The 17,886-nt window shown below is 38.6% G+C and overlaps 1 protein-coding gene across 1 annotated transcript in view; it reads right to left on the minus strand.

Annotated features, from left to right (window-relative positions):
- Nucleotides 1-10,630: 10,630 nt before the first annotated feature.
- CDS1 (CDP-diacylglycerol synthase 1) overlaps nucleotides 10,631-17,886 on the minus strand; it is a 68,441-nt gene continuing 61,185 nt past the window's right edge. The window contains exon 13 of the mRNA XM_024764211.1: nucleotides 10,631-13,042. Within this exon, the coding sequence (XP_024619979.1) occupies nucleotides 12,913-13,042 (130 nt within the window). The 3' untranslated portion in view covers nucleotides 10,631-12,912. The remainder of the gene's footprint in view (nucleotides 13,043-17,886) is intronic.

A 17,886-nucleotide genomic window follows, 5' to 3' on the forward strand; every position in this document is an offset into this window, starting at 1 on the left:
GTTCTACCTAATATGGTGCACTGATCAGGAGATTGATGACCAAGAGTCAGTCTGGGATTTAAGTTCTCGTTCTACCACTTACTGTGTGATATTAGGCCACTTCTCCACATCTGAGCTTCCTCATAAGTAAATTTTGTATTATGATACCTGCCCCCAGACAATTGTTACAAAGATTAAATCAGGTAATATATGTTAGGACATGTAGTGCTTGACCAGATGTTCTCAATATATTGTAGCATTAATTTAGAAATATGAACATGAAGTGGTGCACTAGAACATTTCCTAAAGCCTAAATATTTAAATCCACTGATGGGGAGTTTGTCTTCAGTCAGGTACAGAGCAGGCAGAAAGTTAGCCTGGAAAGAGCCCTGGGAAATCATGCCGCCCAAACCCTCATTTAGCACAAGAGGAAAGGGACTCAGAGATGTTTGAAATTCCCAAAGCCCTGTTGCTTGTTAAGTTTAACTCCCTGCTCTACCCTTAAACTTCCGACTCTCAGGCCAATGATCTTTAGAAACAGCTTCCAGGTCTTTTTTTTTTTTTTTTTGTAGGAGTGGGGACTACAATGAAAATGTACTTAGGATATCATTTCCCTACCATCCTGCCCTGCTTTATCATGAAGATAAAGGGTTGGAACTTCAACCTTGGCCTTCAACTGCAGTATTACACTTCCTGCTCAACAAAGACAAAGGAAAGTTGCAAGCTGCATTCCAGAGCAGAGGACCATTAAAGGAAAACAAATCCTTCTTGATCTTGCTCTGAAGCACTGCTGTCCATTTCAAACAAAAGTTATATCCTAAAAACACTTTCTGTTCATAAAAGCCAAACACTCCTTTGCAAACTGATTTAGACAGAAATAAACCAGGGAGCAAAGGTCAACCTAAGGAGCCTGGCTGTAAACTTAAGGATCATTACAGTCTGGCCCTGCGGGCTGATTCTGCTGAGAGGAAGGAACACAGACCTACTCCGGCAATGTTATCGAGTATGCTTGTGGCGCAAGTTTGGATCCACCCACGTAGATTTATTTTCCCTTCTCTTAAGGTAGCAATTTACATGTCCTTGATGATACATATTACACTGAGCCTTGAGGATAATATAAAAATGACATAACTACCCTGTTCAAGAACTTTCTAGCCTGTAAACCAGGGGCTTGCCTTCATGTAGGTATAGTATCTGTAACTGAATTTTCAGCAAGTCTATTACATTTCTCACCGTGTCTAATTCAGTAAGAAGGACACTGTCATCACAACTGGTTTTCTTAGCTCTGTGATCTTCATTTTCATATCATTGTATTTTTCTATCATCTCATCTTTGATCCTTTATTGAATTCATATATGTTTTCAGTAAGTTACATAATACAAAGGCTTTCCAGAAAATTCTCTTCTTTTAGGGTTGTTTTCCCCCCAGACTGGGTTCTTGGTCATGTGTGAATACTTTCCTGCCTTCTTACCTGGCTGCCTTTGTTTTGTGTTGGTGTCATAGCATTAATTTGCATCTTCCTCCTTTTAAATGTGGATACTCCAACCCAGACTTTGCATTTGCTGACATAAAGTGTGAGTGAATTCATCCTTAGTTTGGGGCTGGCTGTGGGCTTCTTTTTTTTATTAGTCTTCATTGGAGTATGGTTGATTGACAACGTTGTGTTAGTTTCTGCTGTACAGCAAAGTGAATATTTTTCTACCTCTGCCTTTGCCGCTATGGTCCATTCTCAACTCAGCAGCCAGGCAAGCCCACTAAGTTACCTGATCCTGTCAGTCCCTGCATAAAACCCTGCAGGTCTCCTCACCTCCTCCCCTCTTTCACTCTGCTAGTCTGCTCAAATACTTGCCACGCCTGCGCCCGCACCCGCCGCCACCCCCCCACCGTAACCTCTGCCTTGTGGCTCCTAACCCAGCTGTGCTCTGCTCCCCCAACCCCTCACCCGTTTCAGTCATGTCTCAATGGTCACCTTCTAAGGGAAGCCTTCCCTGACCACCCTGCAGTATTGAGCCACCTACCCCTCAGCGCTGCCCATCAGATAGCAAGGATGGGAGACTGAACAAGCTGTGGGGTCCCCAGTGGCAGAGTCAACTGGCATCCCTTTCCCGCCCCTCCCCAGACCCGAAACACCTTCCTCTGTAGATCCTACCATTACAGATTCTCTAGTCAGATTTTTAAACAACTTTATTGAAATATAATTAACATACTGTAAAATTCATCAAAGTATGCAACTTAATGGGTTTAGTATCTTTACAGCTGTGCAACTATCACCATCGTCTAATTTCAGAACATTTTCATCACACCAAAAGAAACCTCACACCTTTAGCCGTCACTCCCCATTCTCTCTTTCCCCACCCCCTGGCAGCCACTAATCTACCCTCTGTCTATAGATTTGCCTATTCTGGACATTTTGTATAATGGAATTGTGTAATATGTGGTCTTTAGGAAGTATCTCATTTCAGTGAACATAGTATTTTGGAGATTCATTCATATTGTAGCATGTATCAGAACTTCCTACCTTTGTATTGCCAAGTACTTTAGTCCATTGTGTGGATATACCACATTTTATTTATCCATTTCCCACTTGATGGACATTTAGTTTGCTTCTACTTTCTTACTATTGTAGGTAATGCTGTTGTAAACATTCATGTACAGGTTTTTGTGTGGATGGGCATTTTCATTTCTCGTGGGTATATACCAAAGACTGGAATTGCTGGATCATATGGTAAATCTTCAGCATGTTGAGGAACTGTAAAACTGTTTTACATTCACTCCAGCAATGTGTCCAACTGGTTTTTATTCTCAGGGAACAGCACCAACCAACCCTCACTCCTTTCTCGGTCACCTACAAGCCCTCTTTAAAATGTTTCTTTGATTTAGAGACAGGCCACTTTTGAATATACTCTCAAGAAGGTATCTGTTAAGAAAGTAGCTGACAGCAACAGCCTGCACTAGCACCCCGGGAATGATGAGATAGAACTTCAAGGAGAAACAGATGGATACACTATCATAGTTGGAGACCTCAACACCTCACTATCAGAAATGGACAGATGCAGCAGACAGAAATTCAGTACAGACATAGTTGAACTCAACAGCACCGTCAATCAACTGGATAAAATTGACAGCCATATACACCCAACAACAGCAGAATACACATTCTTCTCAAGCTCCCATGCAATTCACCAAAATAGACCACATTCTGGGCCATAAAATACATCTTAATTTAAAAGGAATGAAATCATATAATGTCCGCTTTCAGACCACAAAGGAATTAAACTAGAAATCCCCAAATATATGGAGATTAAACACCACACTTCTAAATAACACATCAGCCAAAGAAGAAATCTCAAAAGAAATTTTAAAATATTTTGAGCTAAATGAAAATGCAACTTACCAAAATTTGTAAGTGAAAGTAGTGCGTTGAGGGAGATTTATACCATTGAATGCATGTATTAGAAAAGACAAAAGATCAAAAATCAATAACCTAAGGTTTCACCTTAGGAAACCAGGAAAAGGAGAGCAAATTAAATCCAAAGTAAGCAGAAGAAGAGAAATGATATGAATTAGAGCAGAAATTAGTGAAATTGAAAATAGGAAATCAATACCAAAAAATCAGTGAAACCAAAATCCGGTTCTTTGAAAATACCAATAAAAATCAATAAGCCTCTAGCCAGTCTACCTTAAAAGAAAAAAAGGAGAAAGAGAGGAAGAAGGAGGGAAGACACCAATTACTGATATTAGAAAAGAAATACAGGCCATCACTGCAGATCCTGTGAAATTAAAAGGATAATAAAGCAACACTGTGAACAACTCTATGCCCACAAATTTGATAACCTAGATGAAATGGACCAATTCCTTGAAAGGCACAAATTGCCAAAGCTCACACAAGAAGAAATTGTCTGAATAGGCGTATATCTATCAAAGAAATAATAACCTTCTAAAACAGAAAACAACAGGCCCAGGTGGCTTCACTGGTGAATTCTACCAAACAGGGAGAAATTATACCAATTCTCTACAATCTTATTCAGAGGACAGAAGCAGAGGGAATACTTCCTAACTCATTCTATGAGGCTAGCATTACCCTAGTACCAAAACCAGCCAAAGACATTATAAGAAAACTACAGACCAATCTCTCATGAACATAGGTGCAAAATCCTCAACAAAATATTAGCAAATTAAATCCAACAATGTATAAAAAGAATTGTGTACCATAACCAAGTGAGATTTATTTCAAGTGTTAAAGGCTGGTTCACCATTTGAAAATCAATTAATGTAATCCATCACATCATTTAGCTGAAAAAGAAAAATCACATGATCATATCATATGCAAAAATAAAAAAGCATTTGACAAAATCCAACTCATTCATGATAAAAAAAAAACTCAGTAAAATAGGAATAGAAGGAGAACCACATCAACTTGATAAAGGCTGTCTTTAAAAATACTACAGCTAACATTGTACTCAATGGTGAGAAACTCAAAGCTTTATCACTAAAATCAGCTACAAAGCAAGGATGTCTCCTTTCACTGCTCCTCAACATCATACTGGAAGTTCTACCTAATGCAATAAGACACAAAAAAGAAATAAGTATACAGCAGGGAAGAAAGACATGACTGTTTTTGTTGGCAGATGACAGGATCGTATGTAGAAAACCCCCCAAAAAATTGACCAAAAACTAGAACTAATAAGCAATTATAGGAAGTTTGCAGATTATAAGCGTAGTATAAAAAAGTCAATCACTTTCCTATATACCAGCAATGAACAAGTGAAATTTGAAATTAAAAACACAATTCCATTTACATTAGCAACCCCCAAAATAAAATAGGTATAGGGACTTCTCTGGCAGTCCAGTGGTTAAGACTGCACTTCCACCACAGGGGGTGTGGGTTTGATCCCTGTTTGGGGAACTAAGATCCTGCATGCTGTGTGGCCAAAAGAAAACTAGTTTATTGCTAAAAATGCTAACCATCACCTGAGCCTTCAGTGAGCTGCAATCTTTTTGCTGCTGGAGGATCTTGCCTCAGTGTTGATGCTGCTGACTGATCAGGGTGGTGGTTGCTGAGGTTGGGGTGGCTGAGGCAATTTCTTAAAATAATGATGAATTTTGCCCCATCAATTGACTTTTCCTTTCATAAGCGATTTCTCTGTAGTATGCAATGCTGTTTGATAGCACTTTACCCTTAGTAGAATTTCTTTCAAAATTAGAGTCAGTCCTCTCAAACCCTGCTGCTGCTTTATGAATCGCTTTATGTAACATTCTAAATCCTTTGTGTCATTTCAACAATCTTCACATCTTCACCAGGAGTAGATTCTATCTCAAGGAACCACTTTCTTTTGCTCATCCATAAGAAGCAACTCCTCATCCATTAGTTTGATATTTATAACAAATATAATAATGAAAAAGTTTAAAATATCACGAGAATTACCAATTTGTGATACAGAGACTCCAAGTGAACAAATGCTGTTGGAAAAATAGCTCCAATAGCTCCAACCCTTGCTCAATGCAGGGCTGTCACTAAACCTCAATCTGTAAAAAAAAAAACAAAATCTGCAAAGTGCAATAAAACGAGGTGTGTCTGTATGTGAAATCAAAGAATAAATAAATGGAGAGAGATATTCCATGTTCATGGATAGGAAAACTCAATATTGTCAAGATATCACTTCTTCCCTACTTGATCTGTAGATTCAATGCAATCCCAATCAAAATCCCAAGTTATTTTGTGGCTATCAGTGAACTGATTCTAAAGTTCATATGGAGAGGCAAAAGACCTAGAATACCAGGACAATACTGTAGGAAAACTAACTTAGAGGACCGACACTACCTGACCTCAAGACTTACCATAAAGCTACAATCATCAAGACAGTGTGGTATTGGTGAAAGAACAGAGAAATAGATCAATGGAACAGAATACAGAGCCCAGAAATGGAAGCACATAAATACAGTCAACTGATCTTTGACAAAGGAACAAAGCCTACACAATGGAGCAAAGATAGTCTTTTAACAAATGGTACCGGAACAACTGGTCATCCACATGCAAAAAAATGAATCTAGTCACAGACCTTACACCTTTTAGAAAAATTAACTCAAGATGGTTCATAAACCTAAATGTAAAATGCAAAATTATAAAACTAGAATTTAACAGAAAACCTAGATAACCTAGGGTATGGCAGTGATTTACAACATTAAAGTTGTTGGTACGTCATGGTTACAACATCAAAGGCACAATCCATGAAAGAAAGAATTGGTAAAGCAGACTTCATTAAAATTAAAAACTTTTGTCCTGCAAAACATACTGTCAAGAGAAGGAGAAGACAAGCCACAGATTAGTAGAAAATATTTGCAAAAGACAAATGTGATGAAGGACTGTTATCTAAAATATACCATGAACACTTAAAACACAACAGTAAGAAAATAACCTGATTTTAAAATGGGCCGAAGACATTAACAGACACCTCACCAAAGAAGATATATGGATAGCAAATAAGCATATGAAAAGATGCTCCACACCATATGTCATCAGGGAAATGCAAGTTAAAACATTACATTATCTATAAAATGACCAAAATCCAGAACACTGACAGAACCAAATGCTGACAAGGGTGTGGAACAATAGGAACCCTCATTCATTGATGGTGAGAATGCAAAATGGTACAGCCACTTTGGAAGACAGTTTGGTGGTTTCTGACAAAACTGAACATATTCTTACCATTCTTACCGTGACAAAACTGAACATATTCTTACCATCAAGCAACCACAATTCTTGGTATTTACCCAAAGGAGTTGAAAATTTATGTCCGTCAAAAAACCTGCACACTGGTCTTCCCTGGTGGCGCAGTGGTTAAGAGTCTGCCTGCCGATGCAGGGGACACGGGTTCGTGCCCCGGTCCAGGAAGATCCCACATGCCGCAGAGCGGCTGGGCCCATGAGCCATGGCCGCTGAGCCTGCGTGTCCGGAGCCTGTGCTCCGCAACGGGAGAGGCCAAAACAGTGAGAAACACGCGTACCAAAAAAAAAAAAAAAAACCTGCACACTGATGTTGACAGCAGCTTTATTCATTTTTGCCAAAACTTGGAAGCAAGCAAGATTCCTTCAGTAGGTGAATGGGTAAATAACTATGGTACATCCAGACAATGGAATATCATTTAGCACTAAAAAGAAATGAGTTAAAGCCATGAAAAGACATGGAAGAATCTTAAATGCATATTACTAAGTGAAAGAAGCCAATCTGAAAAGGCTGCATACTGTATGATTCTAACTGTATGACATTCTGGAAAAGGCAAAACAATGGAGACGGTAAAAAGATCAGGGGTTGGGGGTGTGTAGGAGGAATGAATAAGGGAAGCACAGAGGATTTTTAGGGCAGTGAAAATCCTCTGTATGGAACGATAGTGATGGGTACATGTCATACATTTCTCCAAGTCCAAAGAATGTACACTACCAAGAATGAGCCATAATGTGAACTATGCACTTTGGTTGACTTTGATGTGTCACTGTAGGTTTATCAGTTGTAACAAACGTACCATTCTTGTTGGGGATACTGACAGTGGGAGAGGCTCTGCATGTGGTAGGCAGGGCTGGAGGGTGGGGCAGAGCAGAGGGTATATGGACAATCTCTGTACCTTCCCCCCAGTTTCCCCATGAACCTTAAACTGCTCTAAATTGTCTTAAGAATGAAGGAAAAAAGAAAAAAGCCACAGCCTTGGAGAAAATATTTGTTGTCCTATATCTGATAAGGAATTTATATCCAGGATATATAACAATGTCTTACAACTTAAGAAAAAACATCAAATGTAAAAATGTGCAAAGATATGAACAGACATTTTATCAAAGAAGGTATACAAGTGGCACGTGAAAAGATGCTCAACACCAATAGCCATTGGGGAAATGCAAACTAAAACCACCTTGGACACCAGCTAGAAAGGCTATCTTTAAAAAGACAAAGGTGAGTTTTGGTGAGGATGTAAGGAAACTGGAACCTTGTACACTGCAGTAGGAATGTAAGATTGTATAGCCACTTTGGACAGTTTGGCCATTTCTTTAAAAGTTAAACATAACTTACTATATGACCCAGGAATTCCACCCTAGAAATCTGACAGAAATGCAGACATGCCCACACGACATGTCCACAAGTATTTACAGCAGCATTTCTCATAAGAACCAAAAATTGGAAATAACCCAAATAATCAACAGGTAAATGGTCATCAAAATACGGTATTAATAAAAAAGAACAAAGTACTGATACATGCAAAAATATTATGCCAGACACAGAACACTACATAGTGTATGATTCTATTTACACGCAATGTCCAGAAAAGGCAAATTTATAGAGACAGAAAGCAAATCAGTGGTTGCCTAAAGCTGGGGGTTGGAGTGACGATTAACTGCAAATGGGCATCAGGGAATTTTTTGGAGTGATGGAAATATTCTCAAATCAGAGGTGGTAATAGTTGCACAGTGTTATGGTACATAAACTATATCTCAATAAAGCTATTGAAAAAAAAAACAGAATTGCTAATGATTCAAATGTGTCTATCTTACCTGTACTAGCTGAAGCTTCTGGTTCCTTCACAACGTTTTGAGATGTATTAAAACTGATCAAAAATATAGTTATTACTCAAGAATGTTCTCCAAACTTATCACTTTTCTAGGTCCTGTCTGAAGTTTGACAATGAACCTTCTTGAAAACCAACTGGATCCATTAAACTCAAGCTGGACACACAGTGGACAAGGAGGGTATAAGAGCTTAAACCCCAAATCCATAACCTGTCGTCCTATAAGTTTGACAGAGCAGTTTGACATTTCATTCTCTCCCCAAGAGGACACCTTTGGGCAGGCTGTCCCTCAGTGATTTTCTCTCTCTGGGCAACAAGGCTGCTTTACCGCCCATGTCCGTTGTACACATTAGAGGACCAGACTGTATTCTCTCAGCTCATTTTGGAAACTCAATTTGCCATCAACAGATGATAACATTCCGTTTATCGGCCCTTACTAAATGACTCTCCTTGTTATCTGATGATTCTAAAACGTTCTCCCCTTCTGTGCAGGAAAAGGAAGACAATGGAATTAAGGTAGGACAGGCTTTTGATTTTGGTTAAATTGTCTAGATCTGCTTTTATTTGCAGCCACTACACGCAGATTCCCAAATAGAGCCCCCCCCACCCCACCCAAGGAGTGAATTTTAAGCTAAGTTTCAGGAGCCAGTGGCAAGATCTGGCTGCGGACTTTCTGCAGGACAGACAGCTCCTCCATGGAGGTCAGAATGATGGTGTCCATTCAAGGAACACTTACATTAACACTACCTAAATCAGATGTGACCAGAGACGTGGTTACCTTTCTGTTCGGTCCTATCAAACTGTCTCTTCCCAGTGGAGACGGACAACAGGAGAGGAGCAGATAGGAAGAAGGAAGGAACTCAGGATCAACTCCTCTATGTTGAACACAAAGGCACATTCATATGAGTTTTCACTTAACCCTTAAAACAACCCTAGGAACTAAGAATAATGAAGCCCGTCTTAGAACCACACAAAATTGAAAACTGGGATGAGTGTGGAGGGGCTGTCCAAGAGACACAAATGGGAATGTACACAGTTGGGTCTTCAGACCCCAAACCTTTCATTTGTTCAGAAGCTTGAGGGCCTAGGGAGTTGCCGGCATTAAGCCAGAACACAGTGGCCATCAAAACAGACGCCTCTCACTGTCCAAGTAGCTTAAAGCTCTAGTGGTGACTGGATCAAAGATTCACAAAAATAAATACGTAATTATAAACTAAAAAGTACCCTAGAAATTCGGTGCTCTTTCAATTAAGAGGACATCACCTCTAGACAAACACACATGTTCAGTGATCACCAGAACTTATTTATTCCCAGCCCTGAAGATGTCACTGTAGGTATCGGTGGTGAAATATACACAGCATACAGTATTTCTGTATTTGTCATTTTGTAAACACTAGTTGAATGAATGTTTCCTCTCCAAAGAGAAAATGGCACAACAGAGTCAAAATGTGATTTGTTTCAGTTTTTATTTTCCTATCTCAGTTTCAGTAAAAGGTTCAGCGAACTGATTGACACATATCAAAAGCTATCTCCCACCCATATACAGTATACACTGTTTCCACTTTTTCTTTTCCCCTGAACAAGGTGGTACTATCTTTGTTCAAACCAAATTACAAATGAAGAGATACTATAAAAGAGAATAAAACGGTGGTGTGTGCGTGTGTGTGGGTGTGGTCTTTTTATTCTCAGACAGTAAAATGTATACCCACCACCACAAGGGGAAAAGCACTGAGGAAACATTTGTACTAAGCAGTTAGTACCATTAGAGTACCTCTCCAAATAGCAAATTTGGAACAATTAACCATTACTGTAAAGGAAGTTCCTAGTCTTTCATTTTTCTGCCATCACATTGCTACACTGGAATTTAAACCCTCTTCAGAGTGCAAATATAAAAATGATCAAAGTCAGGGTTTTATGGCAATCTTTGCTAAAGTATATTCTTTTTTTTCTTTTTTTTTTTTGCGGTACATGGGCCTCTCACTGTTGTGGCCTCTCCCGTTGCGGAGCACAGGCTCCAGATGCACAGGCTCAGCGGCCATGGCTCACGGGCCCAGCCGCTCCGCGGCATGTGGGATCTTCCCGGACCGGGGCACGAACCCGTGTCCCCTGCATCGGCAGGTGGACTCTCAACCACTGCGCCACCAGGGAAGCCCTAAAGTATATTCTTGATAAAATATATTCTATTTTAATATACATGCTATAAAAGTACACTAAAAACGTCAACCTTTAGAGTGTTGTTTAAGAATTTACTTTTTTACATATAGAATAATATACATCCAACTCTAAGTGTATTTGAGGATAGCTATTACTGTGACCCCAAATATTTCTAGCTTCATATTTTGTTTACCATAATATTGATTTTATAATACGTATTCAGTAATGTGCTCATAATTCTGTTTTGCAGTGCCTCACTCATCAAAGAAAAATACAGAGGGAACTGCATATCTCCAAGTTCTTATGGTGCAATTCACATTTGCACATGGTGCAATTCACATTTCAACATAAGTTCCTATTACAAATTTTTAATTTTATTTTTTAAATTTTTAAGTAAATTCTTTTATGATCTACATTTGGAGCTTTTAATGCAGCAAGTAAAAATAAGCAATGTTGAAAATTAACTTAAAGGTAGCCTGATTTTAAAAATAATCACTTCCTTCTGTAATAATACCTCCAATGCCAATTCTAAATTTTTATGGAATAGTGTGAAATAATGCTGACTGCACACATCCAGTGACGATGAATTGACTGAGTGCATGCCACGCCAAGAAATGAGACTCTTGGGACTGACTTTAACTATATCCACCATAATCCTGTAGTACACATAATGAGGCTGCTAGTTATAGATGACATCTGTGGAACCCAGGCATATCTGCAATTTTTTTTTTTGAGTAATAGAACAGAAATATAAAAGAATTAAAATTTGTTTCTGATTTAAACAAAAATATTTACTCTTTTCATTAGCAAAACATTCTTTAAAATATATCTATTTTTCCTCTGAACATTTAGCCAAGGAGCACTAGGCAATTTTTGAAGGTTTCAGTGCTGACTGTACAATACAATAAATACAGCTGTAGAGAGCACACAGCAACAATAGCTTATTTACATCCACTGAGAAGAAATTTATTCTCATCTGGTTACAGTGTCCAGTCCCCCAAAGGAAAGGTTTGGCATTCATGTGCTTTTTGTTCTTGGTGGGAATCACTTTTGCTTGATTTTCATTGTTGAAAGAAAAAAAAAAAATCAGCTGATGGCCTCAGATTTTCTGACATGATGTGAAAGAAGAATGTGACAAAAATTAGCTGCTACCATGGAGTTAGTCTGGGAATTGGTTTCCAGGCAGATCTCGCTTCTTCCCAGGTGAGGGTCCAGTGGGCTTCACGGGAACCAAGAGGTAGGTGCCTAGGACCCAGGTGTGCTGAGCCGCATCCAGGGACAGGTCACTCTCGCTCAGCTGAGCACCCCCTGCTCTGCCTCATTCACCACCCCTACTCACTACCCTATGTACTGATGCTCGTGGCTGCAGAACTTATGGAAACCAGTTCACAGGGAAACAAAAGTGGAGAACTCAACCAAGAGGTGGGCTATGCATGTGTCATCATCCAGTGCTGCCTCCTGAGCTACTGTCTGTTGTGATCATGGGTGGAGGATGGGAACATATGTTCTTCATAGCAGAATTCTCCTGTGTTTCTCTTGAAAGTTTTTGAGAAGGTTATGTTTTTCCAGACAATTTGATCAAAGTAGAGTCTGATGTCTGCTCTTTCTGGCAAACCAATAATGGTAGAAATTTCAGCCTCTCTCTTGAATTTCAAACTTACCTAGAAGTGGAATGTTTTTCCCTGGCAAATGATTACTTACTTCTTTGAAAGTGGACAGTCTTTCTTTTTTGGATCCAACTTAGCCCTTCAGAAAATACTTCAGACTGAAAGAGGAGGAAGTAGAGGAAAACTAACTTCCTATCATGCCTTACATAAAACATTTTGCTGAAATGAAGAGCCACTCAGACTACAAAAGTAAATATTTGTGCAAAGGGCACTCTGCCAGGTGCAATCTCAAGACATCCTCAATTTACTCATAGTGTTGTGACTCTTTAAAACACAAGTCTTTTAAGTGATGAAACCTAACAAGTAATGGGAAGGAAGTTAACATCAGAAAATACACTTAGAAAAAGTACAGGATATTTTGCCTGGCATTTGCTACTTATTTCATAACTTAGATCAAGTAAGTGTTAAATATTCACAGTAATTTCAGAGAAGAAACATTCATGTCTGTAAAACTTCAATCTATTGCATTTTCGACATTTTTCTGTACAATTACAAAATGTCATCTGTCGGTGCTTTCCTGTAGAATTCTTTACTGTCAGTCCTTCCCTCTCCAGATCCAGTTATACCTTCAAGGTGGGCTGTAGGATTCCCTTCTCAATGAGATGAGTCTTCAGCGTTTTGTATATATTTAACTGTTGTTCTGGTTGAAGCACCAACAACTGCTGTAGCACTTTGCTGGGATTTGGACCCCTGATAACAGAGCAGAAAAGACAAAGTTCACACTATTATTTTAAGAGAGCTAAAGGAAGTATATACTTGTAATTTAAAATAAACCATACATTTAAGTGCAGAGGATCAATCTTTACAGAATTGGAACAGCTCTTGATCAGAGCCCACTTTAATGCCCAACGTTAGTGTCAAAGGGAGAAAAAAAAACCCCTAGAACTATCTGCATTGAGAGGCATACAGTCTAGATGTGGGAAGAATGTGCAAACACAGAAGACAGGAACACGAGGCAATTTAGGGAGTGCAGATCTAAGTTCCACAAAAATCCGCAAAAAGGCAAATCCTGAGATTGGACAAGACACGGAAATCATTCTGTAAAAAAAAGGACCATTCCTGATGAGGATAAACCAAAAGAGAACATGAAGACATAATTTAAGTCTTTAGCTTCAAAGAAACGTCAGACAGGGAAGGTACCCTGTTGAAGAAATACCATCGGGAACACTTCCTGAGCCCAGCCCTGAAGCCCCCACCTGGGATCTACAATGGGAACAACAGCTTTTTTTCAAAGAAGGTCTTAGGTAAACCCCAATATAGGAAACAAAATAAAAGCGGATCTCCTTTAGCAGGTGGAGAGCCCTGCCCGTCTTGCCCAGCATCCCCACTGGGGAGGAAATAAGCCCAGGCAGTGTTAAGTAAAGTATCCACTGGGCAGTGACACTGCTCTCCAACAGGTATCATACCAGCCTGTGCAGGGGCCTCTCCCTGGGCGGCTCCTTCTGGGGAAGCTCCTCCAACATCCCCATGCCAGCCCTTCTCTCTGCACCTTCTGATGGTGCACTCTGGGTCAGAAAAGACCCCAACCAGGATTCCCACCCTCCAGAGACACCATGACAGTAAGGGGATTGCAATTTCCTACCTTTGCACACTAGAACTCAACCCATTTATAAGCTGGAGATCACTTGTGTTTCTGCACTTACACTGCTAAAGTGCTATTTTGTTAAATTCGGAATGAACCTAATTCAGACTGTGATGTAGATGTATTGTTCTTTGCAATTTCTACAATCCACTTGAATAGGAAAAGCAGAGTGGGCTTACTTTTTGTGGAGAGGGATTAGGGAAATCCAATGAGAAAAAGCAAGATGGAGAATGGCACAGAATTCTGAGAAAGACATGTACATGGGTAATTAAATTTATGACTTATTGCACAATAGCATGGATTAGCTGTCCCATGGGTCACCTTTGTACACGTGGCTCAACTCATTTGCCAGAAATCTGAAGCCATATGTCTCTCACAGCTACAGTCTACTCAAGTCAGGACACAGCTTGCCTTACATTTCTTCAAAAGATTCAGCAACTTCCTAACATAAACCCAGAGTAGGGCCCACAGAGAAAAGGAAGGCTATTCTAGCAACTTCAGCTAAATGCAAAATTGTCAGCAGGGGCTTCCAGCTAGTTGCACACTGGCTCTAGCACTGTATTTCTAATCGTCTAAATGTGTACTTTCAAATGGAGGACAACATGGCTCAGCACAACTTTTCCCTACTGAGAGAACAGCAGATCAAAAAAAAAAAAAAAAAGTATGAGTTAATGCTCTAAAAGCTGCCATCTTCTGCAAATAAAGAGTTCTAAGGATTTAAAGCCACTAATTACTAATACTCAAATATATCAGTAAATAAATCGTATGCAAATGGATTAAATACTCCAATTAAAAAGACAAAGATTGTCAGCTGGGTTATAAAAAAAAAGAATATCCTTGTGAGAAGAAAAAAGTGAAACACACTTTAAATATAAGGAAAAAGGCACACAAAGAATAAAAGGATAGACAGAAATATTATGCAAACACTAATAAGAAGGCGGCTGATGTAGCTATACTTATATTCAACAAAATAAGCTTTAAACAAGTAGTATATAAAGATGGGCATTATAGAATGATACTAAGAGTGATTCAACAGTGAGACACGAGTTCTAAATGTGTGGACACCTAATACAACCTCAACGTATATAAAGCAAAAACTGGGAGATTCTGACAAAGCTCTCTTCGTAACTGATACAGAACAAGCAGATGGAAAAACAAACCAAAAAATTCAGTACAGAAGATTTAGCTAAACTTCACCCAGTTGAGTTACAACACTAATCCCGAAACTGCACAATGCATATTTGATTCATGTGCACATACAATGTATATCTGAGTAGACAATGTGCCTGGGCACAAAGGAAGTCATGACAAATATTAATACTGAAGTAATAAAGAGTATGTTTTCTGACCACAGTAGAATTAAAGCAAAAATCAAAAAAGGAAGGAGAATGAGAAAATCTCCATTTCTTTGGAAGCAAATCAATATACTTCTAAATAATCCCATGTCAAAGAAGATATAGAACTGGAAATCAGAAAATATTTGTATCTGAAAAATGAAACTATACATATAACATGTGGGATGAGAATACTTCAAAGTACTTAAAAGAGCACTCAAAAAGCAGTAGTTAAGAGGAAATATATAATGTTAGATAAATATATTAGACAAGAAAGCTGAAAATCAGTAATCTAAGCTTTATCTCAAGAAGCTTGAGAAGGAGCAGAAAATTGAACCTAAAGAAAGATAAAGGATGCAAAACCAGAAATATAGATCAATGGAACAGGATAGAAAGCCCAGAAGTAAACCCACACACCTATGGTCAATTAATCTGTGACAAAGGAGGCGAGAATATACAATGGAGAAAAGACAGTCTCTTCAATAAGTGGTGCTGGGAAAACTGGACAGCTACATGTAAAAGAATGAAATTAGAACATTCTCTAACACTATACATACACAAAAGTAAACTCAAAATGGATCAAAGACCTAAATATAAGGCCGAACACTATAAAACTCTGAGCGGAAAACATAGGGAGAACACTCTGACATAAATTGCAGCAATATCTTTTGGGATCCACCTCCTAGAGTAATGAAAATAAAAACAAAAATAAATAAACAAATGGGACCTAATTAAACTTAAAAGCTTTTCCACAGCAAAGGAAACCACAAACAAAACGAAAAGACATCCCACAGAATGGGAGAAAATATTTGCAAATGAAGCGACTAACAAGGGATTAATCTCCAAAATATACAAACAACTCATGCAGCTCTATGTCAAAAAAACACAACCCAGTCAAAAAATGGGCAGAAGATCTAAATAGACATTTCTCCAAAGAAGACATACAGATGGCCAAGAAACACATGGAAAGATGCTCAACATCATTAATTATCAGAGAAATGCAAATCAAAACTACAATGAGGTACAGCCAGAAAAAGGAACAAAACTGGGTCATTTGTAGAGACATGGATGGATCTAGAGACTGTCATACAGAGTGAAGTAAGTCAGAAAGAGAAAAGCAAATACCGTATATTAATGCATATATGTGGAACCTAGAAAAATGGTACAGATGAACCGGTTTGCAGGGCAGAAACAGAGACACAGAGGTAGAGAACAAACGTATGGACACCAAGGGGGGAAAGTGGCGGGGTGGTGGTGGTGGTGGTGTGATGAATGGAGAGATTGGGATTGACATGTATACACTAATATGTATAAAATGGGTAACTAATAAGAACCTACTGTATAAAAAAATAAACTTAAAAAATTAAAAAACTACAACGAAGTATCACCTCACACCAGTCAGAATGCCCATCATCAAGAAGTCCACAAACAATAAATGCTAAAGAGGGTGTGGAGAAAAGGGAACCCTCCTACACTATTGGTGGGAATGTAAATTGGTAAACCCACTGTGGAGAACACTACAGAGGTTCCTTAAAAAATTAAAAATAGAACTACCATATGATCCAGCAATCCAACTCCTGGGCATATATTCAGAGAAAACCATAATTCAAAAAGATACATGCAACCCCAATATTCACTGCAGCACTTTGGTACAATAGCCAAGACATGGAAGTAACCTACATGTTCATTGACAGAGGAGTAGATAAAGAAGATGTACATATATACAATGGAATATTACTCAGCCATAAAAAAGAACAAAATAATGCCATTTGCAGCAACACGGATGGACCTAGAGATTATCATACTAAGTAAAGTAAGTGAAGTAAGTCAGACAAGGACAAATACCATATGATATCACTCATATGTGGAATCTAATTTTTAGAAATGAACTTATTTACAAAACAGAAACAGACTCACAGATTTCGAAAACAAACTTATGGTTACCAAAGGCGAAACATGGTGGGGGGGCCTGATAAATTAGGAGCTTGTGATTAACATACACACACTACTATATATAAAATAGATAACCAACAAGGACCTACTGTATAGCACAGGGAACTCTACTCAATATTCTATAATAACCTATATGGGTAAATAGTCTGAAAAAGAATGAATATTTGTAAAACTGAATCACTTTGCTGTACACCTGAAACTAGCACAGCATTGTAAATCAGCTATACGGCAATACAGTTTTTAAAAAAGATAAAGGAATGAAAGATGAGAGTAGACATCAATGAAATAGAAAACAAATACACAACAGAGAAAGGTGAAGTCAGAATTTGATTCTTTGAAAAGATTAATGAAATAGATAAACTAACAAGACGGCTCAAGGAAAATGAAAGTTAATACAAAAACGCTCACACTACTATGGGTATATATTTAAAATGCATATTTAGAGACCTATAAATATGAGTTTCAATCCACATAACTCTAAAGGAAATACAGGTTTTCTAGGCTCAGACACCAGTAGAGGCCATGGCATATAAAGTAAACATGTGGTTGATGTGGTTAGCTTTCACACCTCAAACTGGCATTTCAGGGCAGATCCAAAACATTAAAGTTTAGTAATGAGAATAAAGCACCCCATATAAAACAGCAACACCTTCCACCTCCCCCTC

Source organism: Neophocaena asiaeorientalis, unplaced genomic scaffold (genome assembly GCF_003031525.2).
Source record: "Neophocaena asiaeorientalis asiaeorientalis breed wild unplaced genomic scaffold, Neophocaena_asiaeorientalis_V1.1 scaffold296, whole genome shotgun sequence".
NCBI lineage: Eukaryota > Metazoa > Chordata > Mammalia > Artiodactyla > Phocoenidae > Neophocaena > Neophocaena asiaeorientalis.